This window comes from Triturus cristatus, chromosome 5_2 (assembly GCF_964204655.1).
Source record: "Triturus cristatus chromosome 5_2, aTriCri1.1, whole genome shotgun sequence".
NCBI classification, from domain to species: domain Eukaryota; kingdom Metazoa; phylum Chordata; class Amphibia; order Caudata; family Salamandridae; genus Triturus; species Triturus cristatus.
In genome coordinates, this window is record NC_140588.1 from 762,060,105 (window position 1) to 762,076,131 (window position 16,027).

At 43.5% G+C, this 16,027-nt stretch overlaps 1 protein-coding gene across 3 annotated transcripts in view; it reads right to left on the minus strand.

The window, feature by feature from the left end:
- LOC146829237 (sodium- and chloride-dependent neutral and basic amino acid transporter B(0+)-like) overlaps nucleotides 1-16,027 on the minus strand; it is a 561,372-nt gene that overhangs the window by 194,580 nt on the left and 350,765 nt on the right. For all 3 annotated transcript variants that reach the window (XM_085607862.1, XM_085607864.1, XM_085607865.1), the window contains one exon: nucleotides 15,233-15,351. In XM_085607862.1, the coding sequence (XP_085463988.1) occupies nucleotides 15,233-15,351 (119 nt within the window). The remainder of the gene's footprint in view (nucleotides 1-15,232; nucleotides 15,352-16,027) is intronic.

Here is a 16,027-nt window from a genome sequence, read left to right on the forward strand (position 1 = left end):
CCTGGCCCAGAGGGGCAGAAAAACAATTATGACCCACACACCCTGGGAAATTTTTTTGCATTTTGAAAAACAAAACAAGGTAAAAGATTGGTGAATGGACATCAAAACCGACAAAGGCCATTCACCAAATGTTGTGTACTTGGAAGGGAACCACTGTGATGATGATTCCTTTCAAGGCACAGAGACGACTGCTGGGCTGGCAGACATCTCTGAACGCGACAGACGAGATACCATCAGGGGGCAGACTAATGATGGCTGTTTACCAAACATTTAAAGTTTTTTTGTTTTTCAAAAACAGACTCCCAAAGCAGAAGTTTATTTCTGAAAAACAAAACACTAGTGGCGACGGACAGTAAAGAAATTGACATCACACCGTCCACCCTCAATAGAGAGGGCGGTACACTGCCCTTCCTCTGGTGGGTCTCACTTTGTTGAGCCATAGGAAGAAGCTGTCTATCAAAACACAGACACCAGGTGCTCCAACAGAAAATGCAGTTTGCCTATCTCTAATGAGGGGGAGGGACCAGTGGTGTTTTCCACACTCTAAATCAGGCCCTTATGGATGGACTGGCCATGTGACAAATGTGATCCTAGCCTGGTCTGGGTACAGGACTTTAAGTTGGTAAAAATAATCCTCATTGGACATAAAATATTAACTGCATTCTTATTTGTTGAGGAAATTGCAAAGTACCAGAGACACTATGAAAATAAGCAAAAAACTTCAGTTTGCAAAATCTTACCAGTCCATGTTGTCAGTGGCCCTCTCCCCAAAATATGCATGTAAAACAATGGAAGTATCCCAACTTATTGAAACCCTTTCTTGAATGGACTATAATGTGGAGAAATGTGGTCTTTCACGGGCTTCTTCAGCAAGTTTCCTTTTATCTTCTGTTTTAATATGATGGGCCCAAATCACAAAGATTGGTTTATACGTTGGTGTGATTTGTACTCATGAAAATCAGGAGTAAACTAAGAGTAGTCATGGCGAACTCCTAAATCCCAACTTGCAGGAATTCAAGAGTACCCAAAGAGTAAGAGTATGGCTCTGAACTAACATATATTAGAGTTATCACATTTAAAGTGCTTTTATGTGTAAATGTTGCTGCCTTTATCTGGTATGTACGAAAGGCTCTAGTTATCAAAAGTGTTTACTTTACTTGTCCGCTGATTATGACTCAGTTGATCTTAAAATCCTACTGGACTACTTGATAGGATGAGCCGTTATAATGAAGTGGGTACACTGGTAGTAGATTGATGAAAGGAGGAATATTCAACAAGTAGAAGTAAGCAGGTGAAAATATACGTCCTATCCACACTGAGCTAACAGCAACTGACACAAAGGAATCAAATGTACACTCCAGGGAACTACCACTCTAGAACAAAGATCTAGATGACACGCAGGTCATTCTTGGTGAGGAAGAATGTGATGATGCATAAGACATGGTGAGACGGAAGTTGGAGGAAAGGTAAGATCAGACTAAAGTAGGAGGAAAGGTAAGATAATGACAGCCGGCATTTCTGGAACAGCTTTACGATGGCGTAAGCCATTTTATTGAATGACAACCAGCAAATTGAGATTGGATTGTCCACTTTGACGCTGAAATTCCTCTCGCATGGAGTACCTCTGGAATCTCCACAATCCCCAGCGCTATTCAGTATTTATAAGAAATTTATAAAATGATATGCTATGTGTATGTATAACACACAGTCCATACCCCTTGAGAGATCCATTTCCTGCCACTTCATCCTGAAGTGTTTTCAGCTCCTCATCAATGAACTTCTATTTTCTGCTCCTCTCCTGATGTGGCTGCAGACTCCTGGCTGGAGGTGATGGCAATCCATGCAAAGAGCCTGATTGAGAGTTCAGCGCTGGGTTATTCCATCACAAACGTGACGGATATCCTGTGAGACGTAATAAAAGTGCATCATATACAACAGCACTTATAATACATCTGCCGGAACATCCGTCACGTTTGCAACAAAGTAACCCACAGCGCGAACGCTAAATCGTGCCCGTACTCTCTGCGCCCTTGGGGCTATCGGTCCCCCTGCCCAGCACTATTTCTTGCCGACAGCGATTGTGTTGTAGTGTGTGAGCTCATCAGCCTTTGCTGCTCGAATTATTCAATATTTGTGAATGTTAGTAATTCACTACTTGCTAATTTCTAAATGTGTGTTGCAACGTTTTGCAACTTGAAAATAGTTGCAATCATTATTCACCAGAGCTATTTGTGGGTCGTAATTGCTCACAGAATTTGCACAGAGAATTTACCCCTACGTCCATCTACTTCCCAGAGCCCCTGATCAGCATGATCTGCCCTACTCTCCTCTTCAGTGCTTGTGACCCATTTTTGAGACAGCCGACCTCACTGCCCTCGTAGTGAGCCTGTCACTGACCACAGAGCTGCCTTCCCCGTCTGCATCAGGTGCTGCGCCCTCAGTAGGTAACCCTCCTTCAGGAGTGGAAAGGAAATAAAAAGGGGTTCTGTGTTAGTCTGCTAAGTGAAGAGTCATTTCACTTCCCTCAGGGAGCATATTACAATGAAACTCTGTGGAAGCAAAACTCTGACATCGCACAGTCAGAAACTTGTTACTTGCATAGGAGTAGGAGGTTTAATCAAAGCTGAAAAGGAACAGCTGAGCTCAACCAGCTTCGCCCCCCTTCAGTGGGCACGTTTTGCAATTAATCAATCCAGACTGACAAAGGCCATTTCGTCTGTAAAAAAAAAAATGTAGCATTGAACACCTTTTCTTGATGGTGCTAACACCGAGCAGGCAACTGTCCTTAATGAATAACAAATTCTGCAGTTTAATGAGCCAGTCTGCCATAACTATATCCAGCATATAGTGGCACCACATGGGCTGTTCGCAGCAGATGTGTAATAAGAACAGTCCTTATAAAGCACAGACGTCTTAAATAGAACTGGTGCTTGTTAACGCATCCCTTGAAAGCATATGTTTCTATCAGTTTATGTCGTGAAATGTCTAGAGCATTTAATGGTAATCTTCGTTACTTCAATTTCATATTCCTCGTCTCAATACTTACAAAATTCAGTTCTGATGCCCTGCCTGACACAGAGCACCCTTTCCAAGCATCTTTCTCCCACTTTAATTAACAAGCATTTGCAATGCAATAGGTCTCGCATTTGCGAGAGTTTGAGCTATTGACATTGTAAATGGCAATGCCTTTTATTTATGTGTTGATTTTCAAAAGAGATAAATAAAAGGCTTACAGGCACATGCATCAACAAAGACTTTTGCGATTCCTTAATTGCGATTTTTAAGGAATCGCAATAAAGGAATTGCAAAAGCCTATGCATGTAGGAATCGCTATAAAAATAGCGATTCCTACACATTCCTTAATTGCGACTCGCAAATTGTGAGTCGCAATTAAGGAATGCCGTCCCATTCATTCCTATGGGCCTCCAGGCCCATAGGAATGAATTGGAGATTGCACAAGCAATTTGCGAGTACCAGTAGGTACTCGCAAATTGCTCATGCAATTTCAAGGGTGCAAGGGTGTCAAAATGACACCCTATTGCACCCCTGAAATTGATCTGTGCACATATGTTGCACACACACATGCTCTAAGGGCATGTGTGCGCAACATGAAACTTTGAAAAATGCACAAAAGTGCATTTTTCAAAGTTTTTGCAAATTACCATGAAGTTCAACTTCATGGTAATTTGCTCCCCCTATTAGCGAAATCGCGAATTTTTTTACTTGAATGCATTGCATTTAAGGAATCTCAATTTGGGATTCCTTAAATGCAATTGCAATTTAAGTAATCGCAATTTAGAGATTCCTTAAATTGCGATTTTTGCATTTGGGATGATGCATCCCAAATGCAAAAATACCGGTCGCAAAGGGGCAGATTCTGAGAATCTGCCCGTTTGCGACCGGTTTTTCCTTTGATGCATGTGCCTTATTATCGTTTACAATGCCAATAGGTAAAACTCTCGCAAATGTGAGACGTGTTGCATTGCAAATGCTGTTTTTTTTGTGGTTGCCATCATGTATGCGCAATGCAGCAGCCATTTTGGAAGTATAGAAAATAAAACTTTCTATACATTAATTTTTAAAGATGGGTGGATCCTACTTTTGCTTTTACCAATGCTGGTGCAGTTTTAAACACATCAGTTATTGGCAAAGTAGAGAGTGGCAGGGGGGGAAAGAGGTGGAGGAGGCGAGCGAGCGAGCGCCAGACACCGACCTACAGCATTTCAATGCCAGAGGGAGCTCCTGACCCAACACGAATGGGGAGGTCAGGAAATAAAATAATCTGTGCTTCTCCACTATACAGAAGCAGTAACAGTTGGTTATTAATACTGGGTGATTTATCTTTTTATATCAGTGATTTTTTTAAATGTTATTAAAGATAAAAAAAAAGCAAAAGACGGCTGCTGCACGGGCTGTGTGTGCTAGGAGGCGGGGGAGGGCCTATTGTGTGTAGCTGCTCAGTGCCTGGAACCAAGCACTTCAAAGCCAGCCTTCTCCCACGTCCACTCAGCAGTGCATGTTTCCGTACCTTTAGATCGTCGTGCTCAGCAATGCATCACAAAGCGTTTTATTTCCCTTTCCGAAAAGGTCAGGCCGCCGCGCAAACACTGTAGAGCATTATGTAGCCTTGTACTCTGATCACATAACACAGGCTCCAGAAAGCCTTATGCAATGCTACGCCACCTGATATCACAACGACGGGGCCTAAGAAATGTAATTTGTAAGTCAGGGGATGAGAAAGGCAGACAAGGAGATAAAAAAAATGCATAGCCCCCTCAGGTCACTCACCATACTGGGAAGGAGGCGGTACCTGATTCCGAGACATGCTGGGCTGCCGTGGTGAAGCTTCTGGTGAGCTGCATCGGTGCTGTGGCTGTATTGCTGGTTGAGTGTGGCTGCCGCGACGTGGAGCTGCAACCTTTGGGAGTTCTGCAGGCAAGGTGAGGAGGTCGCGGGGGACCGTGCTGCTGGTCGCTCCACACATCGGTTTTAGGATCTAAGCCGTGTTGGGGAAGCCGCGGTGGGAACTCGCTGCTTGACTTTTCCCCGAGCTGCCATTGTAGCCGGTGTTCTAACTAGAAGACGGGGAGCAACACCGGCTCTTCCAGAGCTCCTTCCGGGAACGTGTTGCTGTTCCAAGCAACCGCCATGGAACGTGAGCGCTCCCGGCCCCGGCAACCGTGGTCAGAAGCAGCCGCGCCAAAGCCTCCCAGCGATTTTTGCCGCGGGTGTACGGTCTGTGCCCGGTCCAGCTTGAATTTAATCGAGGCCACCGCAAGTTGTATTTATGCCAGCCGCTTCTCCATGCATACCAAAGGGCACAACATGGGAGGAGAAAGGCATGAAGCATGTTGGTGCTGGGGAACTGCTGCCAGGGCGGGCTGTGAGCAGCTGGAGTTGTGCGAACACGCACAGAGCACCGGGGCAACTACAGGTAGTGCGCGTGCAGAGTGAGCACGTAGCCGGCAAAAGAGACTTTCAGCCCGGCTGTAAGGGGTGGAGCAAACAAATAAACAATTAGCATCGCGGCGCTCGTGACGAGCGCCGCGCTGAATATGTATGGAATAAGCATGTTAAAGAAAGTTCCCCGTGGACGAAAACAGTAGTTAGGCGCTGCTGCTTCCGGACTAAACGGAAGTCGGTATGAAATCAAGAACCAGTAAAAACCCAGCTAACAGAAGCTATGCCAGCGTTAATCCAATGGCAAGCAGCAGGAGAAACTACCGGCAATAGGCGGAGTTTCACCCAACATTCAGATTACTTAATGCCTCGTAGAGGCAGCGTATGCGCTGCCTATGAGAGACCTGAAAATGACTTACCACCTTTACTATGTAAAGGAGATGAAGTCACCGATACTTCCGGTTAAGCCTCCAATAATCTCAAAGAATTGTTAGGGCTGGAGGGAGGGAACATAAGAAATGAGATGATGAATGTGAAATTGGAGTAATGAAGATTATCGATAAGTAATCTAGACATTACATCTTCATTTCAATTCGCCCATACTAAATAAAGGCATGCCAAAGCTAAATATCTTCTTCAAACAGAAATATTCATTGAATAGGAATCATGGTACCAAACTCAGTTTGATTTCAAAACATGATCCTGCTCAAACAAGATAATGTAAGGTGCATTCTTGCCTTTCAGAACTTTTGAACCAAAAGCTAACTCTGTCCCTTGGGTAAGATTGAACCTATAGGGGCATTTTATCAAGCACAGCATTAAAATTATCGCCGCTTTAGCGGCAGAAAACTGCCGCTAAAGTTGCGATAATGGGCTTGATAATATGCCGCAGAGAATTCCCATAGAAGCCCATGTTGACACCAGAACATGGGCTTCTATGGGAATTCACAAGGGCATATTTTCAAGCACATTATCGCTGCTTTAGCGGCAGTTTTCTGCCGCTAAAGCGGCGATAATTTTAACGCCATTTCTTCCAGTTTAAAAAGCTTTATTGAGTGAAATAAACCAAGTAAAACATCGGTGCAAAATAACATCAGTAGGCAATGAAACAAATCAGTAAAAACAAATAAATTCTAACAAGGTATAAGAAGTGCCTAACAGAACCAAGGGATATACTAAGGGAAAAAGCTTTTTTTTTTTTTTTTTTTTTTTAACGCCGTTTCTTGATAATATGCCCCATAGTGATTAATGTAGATGAACCTGCAAAAGTTACTGCAGCTCAAATATCTGTAGTGGAGGCCGGCCCATCCTATTGCCGAAGGAGATTAAACTGCACCTGGAAGAAAGTGATTGGAAATTGAATAGGGCATAGTGATCACTTCAATAATCCAGTCTCTCAAGGTAAACAAGGGAGATTTAAATCATTTTTTGCTAATGCAAAATGTACAGAAAATCTGACTTTCTAAACTTTGTAGTTAACGTCTTTACCACTGTGAATTGTCATAAATAGGGATCGGAAGTCCTTAAATAAGGACTGTGACATGCACGAAGAATATATATCAGCCCTCATTGCTAAATCCATACTGAAGTCCTTCTTCAAAGAAGTATCTGCCATCTATCTTTCCATCAGTTGTGTTCTGTAGCGCTACATCTCTGTCAGGATTGCAGTCTAGCTAAATTTGCCAACAAGGGTCCACCACCAACCTCTGTGGAAGATCCATAACTCCTTCACCCAAGGGATAGACCCTTCCCGTAAACCTTGGGACTAAAGTCTTTTTAGAGGCCCTCCATCCTCTCTCCAATAAAACTGGATTTATTGGAAATTTCGGGACTTCTGGTATGTTAAACTGTATGCAGCATTGTCCACTTGTGGACAGTTATTCTTCGTAAGTCAGCAGTTTTTGGTTCACAGATATATAAGAAATCAAACCTTCTTTCTGGATATATTTCACTGTAAGGACTCCAGACTCACGGCTTCCCAATTTATCACCCCAATCTATAGAACAAGCATTTGCAATGCAGTAGGTCTTGCATTTACACGTGTTTAAGCTATTGGCATTGTAAATGACATTGCCTTGTATTATGTTTTAAAAACGAAAACAAACATAAAAAGCATTGTCATTTTGTAATGTCAATAGCTCAAACTCGCGTAAATGGGAGACCTATTGCATTGCAAATGCTTGTTTGGTATAGTTAGGGAAAATGGAAATATTCCTGCCCTCAAACTGAGAAGGACCCTTTACTCAGACATGCTGTAATTTAATATCCCAGTCCCAGAAATTAAACATGCAAGATATAATGGCCCTGGGGGGCGCGCCAGGTCGCGTAGGAGGGGCCACTGCCCTATGTGCTCACTCAGTATTAAAAAATGAGGACAGGCGTTTGAGGCTCAGCGTACTAACGATCCAGATTCTTCCAAAAAGAGCTCAGCAGATTGCCCCTCTGCGGAAACCGAATAAAGCGCAGATTGTTTCCGTGAGACCTGCCCTCTGAGTCTTCTATCTTATCCTCTAGCTGTGCTGTTGCTTTTCTCAGCACCTATACTGTCTATTTCTACACCTGCACCTCTGGGTGCAGACCAGGCACAGTCTCCTCCACCGCAGTGACCCTGTCTGCTACTTTTCAAGGTCTGCTCTCAGGAAGTTTACTTCAGCCGTCACAGAGTCGATTGTAACCCCCATCACCTCCTGTGAGGCTTGAATTGCTGCCATTGAGTCTGCCAGTCTCTGCACCTGGTCCGATGGTACTCCACATCTGACCCCCCCCCCCCGCCACCCAACGATAACCGCCATCATCTCCTCCAGATGTAGCACTTGTAATTAACAATCTTGTTTGCCGGTGCTGGTTTGCCAAGTTTTGTCTATATCCATAGTGGTGTGCGAGCGGGGAAGTATATTTTACAAAGGTCTCGCAGCTGACCAGAATCACTCCCACATGCACTCAGTGTACCCTCTTTGTGTCCCCTACTGCAGACAGGTAAACCCTAATGTGCTGGAGAAGAGGCAGGGCCCTTGGCAGCTGTCCACCGACAGGGCACTCACCTCTGCTGGGACTGCATGTGCACCGGGGCCTGCAGTCAAGGATTTAGGAGAGGCAGGCTAGTCTCAGGATCCCCCCCACAATCCTGATTGCCGTATTCACCCCTGAGACTCCCCTCTGTCATAGGGCTCGGACCCAATCCCAGGTGCCTACACAGAGCAGCCATCGGACCATCGTCAGGGGGCCCACTTTGTACCCCCAGCATCAGCGGTCTCCTCATTCGCAATGTCACAGGGGCTTACATTCCGTTTTTTTCAGAGCCCCTTCCAGGCTCTGCACCTCTCAAGTCCTCTTGTGGGGCCTCAGCATCCCTCCATTTACCTCTGGTCAGCCGGGGACAGCGGCACGAGTGTCGCCGGTGGTAAGGGCCCCAGCGTCACAGTTCTGGGCCCGGAAGTCACACCCCTCTGCTTTCCGATGCTCTGGCACACCTGCATTGGGTCCCAGGTGGGCTTCTTTCGTCTCGCAGCTCTCTCTCCATGCTCTATTTAATTTCAGTGCCCCCAGGGGCTGCGCTGTGCCATCAGTCTGGCCCCGGGCCGGCTTTAGTGCTGGTGGCGCCCAATTTGACGACCGTTGTTTGTGCCCCCCCTGGCCTGCCAGCCTCGAGGGCCCACAATTTCTGAACCGGTGGCAGCAATCCTCATTCCGCTCCCACTGCTGCTACTGCACCGCCTGATCCAGTATGGCATCACTCCATATCGACCTGTGCAGCTTTTCAGGATGTTTACCGGCATCAGTGGCTGCCAATGCCACAGGATGTTGAGAGGATGAAGGAGTGCTGGCAAGAGAACCCTGCGAAGTGAGACTACTCTGCCATCTTGCTTGGCCACGCCCCCATCAGCATGCCACTTGTAAGCAAGTCTTTTCAGAAATCCCAGTGAAAAATTAGTAGACCTGTTCATGTCCTTGTGTGATAAAGCTAAGGGTGACTTTCAGATGCAACTAGTATTTCGGCTGCTATACTGGCTGAAAAGGGAAACTCCAAATTAGGGTTGTTGGAGGGAGCTGAAGTGTGCTCCTTGCCTTACTAGCTCATGCACATCCAGATGTACCGGCCCATTTCAGTGGTACGGACATGCCACTCCGCACTCGGACACTGATCTCCTCTGTAATTCCATCGTGCTGTGGCACATTCATCAGCAGCTCCTTGGCACCGCAGTGCAGCAGCTACTAGCCTTTTGTACCGTGCACTGCACTGCCGAACTGCCAGAATGGCAATTAGCCAAAATATGGAAGTTCTGGCGAAGTTGAAAAAAATGAAAGGAGATTTACCTCTTAATGTTTCACAAGGTATGTCTAGTCCACAACTCACTGTCACTGCAAGCTGAGCGTCCAGTGGTGCATAAGAGCTGCGGAATGCCATAGAACATTCTTATTCATTGCACAACTTGTACCACGCAAATGCATTTTATCTTCCTTCAGTGTGGCAATCCTAATTACCCAATGGCCCCCTTTCTATTCCTTCACCTGAACGAGTAGTCAGCGGCACATAACTAGATACTTGACATTTTCTTTTGTAGTAAACATCCCCGCCCAATCCTTTACTCAATCATAATAACACCATCTTCTGTCAGCATTCAACTAAACTGCATTTTAGCAGCTAAATGCACTTCTACTATTGTTACCTTTACAGCCGAAACCAATACTGTCTGATCATCGATTCTGAACATGAGAGCCATTCCCATGAGATTTGCCCAAGATCATTAACCTTAATAGCTTCTCCTCTTTTTTCATTGTTGTTACTGTAACCGTTTCCTTCATTGATATTTTTAATATGTCCTTTCTAATATCTCCTTTGCTGTAAATTTATAGGTCTACATACAGTTGAACATATTTTTCCAGTGTAACTGGCGTATACTACATTTCTATTGTTTCTCTCTAGTTCTCAGCTTGCCTCTCTGTTGACCCCTTATATTGGCTCTTTTTGCATGATCAAACCATTTTTTTGACCTATGCTGCTATTTTCAACTCTATGCAGTGGGAGTTTACTAACCAGACACTACTCCGTGTGCTCTAACTCCTAAAACATGTCAAAATTGGCCCTACTTCTAATTGACATCTTTAACTTACTTCTAAGTCCCTAGTATATGTTACAAACTGTACCCAGTGTCTTTAAATTAGATGTCACGAGTGGATTGCATCACACAATGTGCCACTACTAGACTGCATCTGCAATTTTAGAACTGCAAATCCTACAGGCCAAAATAACCCCTTTTAACAGGCCTTTACCCTCCTTTTAAATATTAATAGGTCACCCATCAGAAGACCTTAAATGCCCATAGTGCAGGATGCATGCTATATAAAAGCAGGACAAGGAAAAGCGTAATATTAAACATGTCTGTAGAGTAATATGGCCCAAAAAGTTATTTCCACTGTAGCAGTTGTTTTTCTCCATAGGAAAGCATTGGGATACAATATTAAAATGAATAATGTTATCTCCGCTTAGGAAACAGCTGCAAAGTTCTTTCTTGGAATTTTTTTAATATTTATTATAAACCCAATGCATTGCTGAAGTCGTATTTTTCACAAATATTTTGCAAAAGATACTTTTAAAAAGTAACCTTTACCTGATTAAAGCATCTAGAAGCCCATATGCTTAAGTTTCAAACTGTCACCCAGGAGATAAACAGCCCCTTTGATGGGGTGTGAACTTGATCCCAGAGCTGAGACAAAGGTCTTGGGTATGGGGAGGTGTTCTGTTCCTCCGACAGAATTATCATTTGAGGCATCAAAAAGTATCAAGAGTGAAACCGTTCCTGGGTAGCTTGTGTTCTTTTAGGAAGACCTGGCCTGGCAGGTCAGGCAGAACTGTTCCCATGAGGATCAGGGTCAAGACTGATTTGCATATTCCTGGTCCAAAATGAGGTTGCATTGTGAGCAGATATCGAGGATTTGGCTGCAACCCGAGTGATTCCCAGTGGCTGAGATTAATTAATTAATTCCATCCAACACCTTGTTGTTTTTGCGGGATTGCCATCTGGGCAGTGTTCAGGAACTAAATTAACTTCAAAAAGGCCTACACTGTCACCTGGAGATGGAGGTAACACCTGGACCTGCCTCCTCCTTGGTTCCTCTAGTCAGCCAGCCATCAATCCCAGTGGAAAAGGAGTTTCCCTAGAGCAAGTTTTGAGCGGCTAGGAAATTGAGATGGTTCTCATCCTCCAAGCCACACCCATGGAGGCAGGCACAGGAGCTCTGCACAAGAGAAAAAAGGTATTTCCATGTTGGATTTAGATAGAGAGGGGCACTGTGGGATTGTTTGCAGTAGGCCACGCAATAATAACTGGAAAAGTGGGTAGGGTTATCCCTGGAAATGTTTTCCTTACTGGTTAGGGAGGGGCCAGGAGTCACCCTAATCTACAGGATAATGCCATGCATAAATGTGGTATCCCTGGGCACACTCAACGGGATACTACCAGACCTGTGTAAGACAGAAAAATGACTGTGTCTGCTGTTGAGACCTATCAGGAGACCCAAAAAGCTAGGCCTGCTTCCACTTACGCTTAACAAAGAAGTAAAACCCTTTTCTGAAGAACCCTGCTGGCCAGTTCCAACTGGACCTGCCCTAGACCTTGCTGGTGGATTCTGCGGGAGTGAGTCTTGACCCTCAAGCGCTGTTGTCCTCTAGGATGTGTCAAAGTGTATGCCTCGTGACATCCTGAAAAACCTGGGACTTTAAAAATCTTTGGCTCCAAAGACCTTCAAATTAGTGCGACAAAGGTGCGTTGCTACTGGGCCAAAGATTCTGGTTGCTCTCACTTTGAGCTTTTACATAGCAGCAAATCTGTTTCAGCAGGATGTTGTGGCAGAGTATCTAGCATCATGGAGTCCTTTTTGGCTACAGCTTGCAGTCATGCCCCGCTAGAAGTATTGGAGCTCCATAAAAGTGACTAAGTCCGAACTTATATATCTTTACCAGACGAAGGCACCAAAAGTATCCGGCAAGCATGGGACCTTCCTTGGGCATGAATTTTGAATTACTCCTGCTCTGCGTTTTCCCACAAAAAGTCAATGGTGCCACTGGGACTTCGTCCCACCTCTATTCAGCCTTGTGGAGTCTTTCTCGGCCAAAGCCTGCTGCCTTGCCCCGCTGAGATTTTTTTTATTCCATATCAGAGATTAAGGGCCTGATTTAGATGTTGGCAGAACTGGTCCTGCCATTGCTTTTCTGATGTTTTTCCCGCCTGCAGCCTTAGTGGTCTGCTTGCTGTACTTAGATGTATGCGGGCTTATGGAGGGACTCTTCCTCTCATGGCTACGGTAGGCAAATGTGGCTGTTGGAGGGAGTCCTGCCAACATTACATCTGTGACAATTACTATGTGCCTTTCTGTCACGGAAACTGTGGTGGGAAACCTCCAAAGTCAAATTGGCGGACTCAAAGAAAAAGAGAAAGGCAAACGTCCCTCTTTTTCTAGGTTTCCCACTTCCGTCTTGTACCCTATTGTCCAGGTCCTGCCTGTGCTGCCATCACGTAACCATGACGTTAAATGACCCCGTTTATGCCGGAATCTAAGGTAGGCTTCTATCTCACTTCTCTCACTATGAATCGTGGGTTAATATTTTCTTTAGACTCGTGTATTTTTACATTGCTCCTGCATTAACATTTATTATATGTCATGCATAAGTGTTCATCTTACAACTTATCGTGGTACACACCTGTATTGACACTTACAAAAAAAATCATTTGTTGGTGCTGTTTGTAGGTGTTTTGCTCGTGGTGCCTCTGGATGTACATGCAACATTGTGTGTATGTTGTTAGTGTACTATGCCATCTGTTAAAAAAAGGCCATTAGACATAACCTACATATACATTTTGACCCATTCACAACATATATGTGTAGTGAGGCAATAATGAGCAGGACCTACCTGTTTCCACACCATCAGGCACTCACTCTGTCAGGAATCGCCACCAGGGCACCAGCAGCACAACACGGACATCTAAATCAGCTCAGCGCAAATCCGCTGACCTGGCGGCAACAGAGTTTTTTTAGCCAGCTGAGAAGACCAGCGAGGCGGTGGAAAACAGTCTGTTGATGTCACATCTAAATACGGCAGACAGCCCACCATCAACTCGATGGAGTTCTTGAAACTACCTACCCATCATGATGACGGTGCTCGCGCCAAGATCTAAATCATGCTCTAAGTCAATAGGTAAATCTTCTGACCTGGACAAATCAGTTTTTTGTATGTGACCCGTGCTGCATCGTAGAGGGGTCTCAATGCAACCATATTACCATGGTTTGTGATTAATGCTTTTTGGCGGTATTTTAATTGGAAAGCTTAAAAATGTATATCTCTGGTTCACCTTTTTTAATCTTTGTTATTTTGGTGTCATTTTGTCCATCAAAATATTCTCTATGTTTATAAATTGGAGTGGGATTTTTATTGTACTGGGTTTTTATCTTTGTAACTGTTTTGGTACTTCTAAATGCTTTACACATTTCCCTAAGTTAAACATTTCTGCTCTGTGCCATAGCTACCAGGGGTAGAGCTCAGGTTTAAATTACTGAAACCTTTACTGGACCTAACAAGAATAGTGCCATTATGACTTGTAACTGACTACAGTGATGGAGATTAAGGCCCTATGCAGAGAATTTGAATTGAAGTTGGGCTGGAGTGGATTTTGAAAGGGCCCTCAAGGCCTGGGAAGAATCCCGCCGAACTCAGATCCCTTCTGTGAAGGAAGTAATGGATGTATCCCCAGAGGCCCTAACAGGTATAGTGACATTAATATTTGTGGTAGACAACCATCAAACTCAACTAATAATCCACGTTCTCACAGCTACTATCTTATAATTTATAACATATGGTAAGTGCAGCGAAAAACAAAAATGGTCATTCCCCTACATCATACTTGCAGTACGAGTATCCTGTCTTTCAGTGTGAATCTTCATGTTTCGGAACCACTTAGGCTTGATGTTTGGTTCCTTCCTATCACTTCACACTCATAGAGTTACAACAATATCCTCCTTTTACAGCAGTACTGCAATGAGACCTCCCAATATATTTGTAAACTTTTCTATTTACAACGTCAACCTTTTTAAAAAAAATATCTTCCATGTTTTGCACATGATTTTACATTGGCAAATCAATTGCTTTGCTTCCAGAATCAATCAGCAATCATATTTAGTTAACTTATTTTAAAACCGTCAGTTACCTTCTTAAAATTTGAGTGCCATATATTTTCTATGGAACACTGAAAAACACAAAAATCTATACCCCACCTATCTAGAGGTTCATACATTACTGCACCCCAGTAATCTGTTAATCGTCTCCGATCTTCGTTCCTCCTTCCTGGTCCTATTCCCTCATCCACAATATACAGTACTGAAAGCAAAGGGAATTCTGAGATACCGTGAACAGTACATGTACACATTTGTTTTTGAAACTGTACAATGTGAAATGTAATAAGGAAAACGTAAAGCAGAATTTGTATTTCAACAAATATCTGTAAATAATCAATAATTACTTCCTAACACATCATGCAATGTATATATGTGTTTCAGAATTATTTTTATTATTATCATCAAAGGAAAGAAACAAGGTAGAGCAATGTGCGACATAAAAGTTAAATCATTTTCTTGAGTGCTTCCAGAGAGGTTTAATGTCTAGCTGGTATATAGGCATCGGTTACTACAACCTGCAATGAGTACTAGAGCAAGCATCCTATGTTTCTACTAATGTTACACTCTTCTGCATGTAATGATCAGATGGGTAGGACAGGAGAAAATAAGGAGTAGAAAATGATGACTAAGATGTACAATGTTGAAAAATAGGTAAAAATCATACCTGTGTTACACAGGATAGGCCAAGAAAAAATAAAACTACACAGCAACCAGCAGTGATAGGGATTCTCATTCTTTTCATCAGTTGTGGATATGCGTCTTGTATGGCTGTTGTCATTGTTTCTGCAGTGAATAAATCATTGATTTTAGCTGTGAAGAGCATTGTATGGTGCCATATTTTTCTATGTCTGTTTAGAAGCTTGTGAGAATAGCTAGATTCTCCCAATTTGATTCTGTATATATAGTGGTCTTCCAACGCCTATAAAGTCTATTATTTAGCAGCTTGTACATTTACAGTGAGAGAAATGTCTTATTCATATGTTGTACCAGTCATCCCATGCCATTCTTTAACAGGAGAACAATGCCTGCAACAGATATACAAGATGGGTCCTTACCAGGCTAAGGCACCTGTGAGCATGTATCTGTGCATAGCAGTATAACAGCAGTCCTACATTACTACATTGTGTCTATACAGCGTCAAGTGATTCAGAATGTGTTTGCACAACCATTTGCAATGGGTCAGTCCACTTCCGTCATTAGCTAACTACACTTCAACAATAACGTTGTGCATAAACCATGGCAAAATAAAACACGCATTGGTAAAGCCTAGAGGCTGTCACCCTATTATCTTTAGTAATGCTTGTTTGAATATATCCTGTGCTTTAAACAAACCATAGCACTATTCTCATGTGCCAAACATACTTTTTTGTGACAGCCTTATCAACAATATAGCCACTACATACTTGATTACTCACTGCTGGTAACTTACATCCATCAATGACATATTTACTCGTATTTT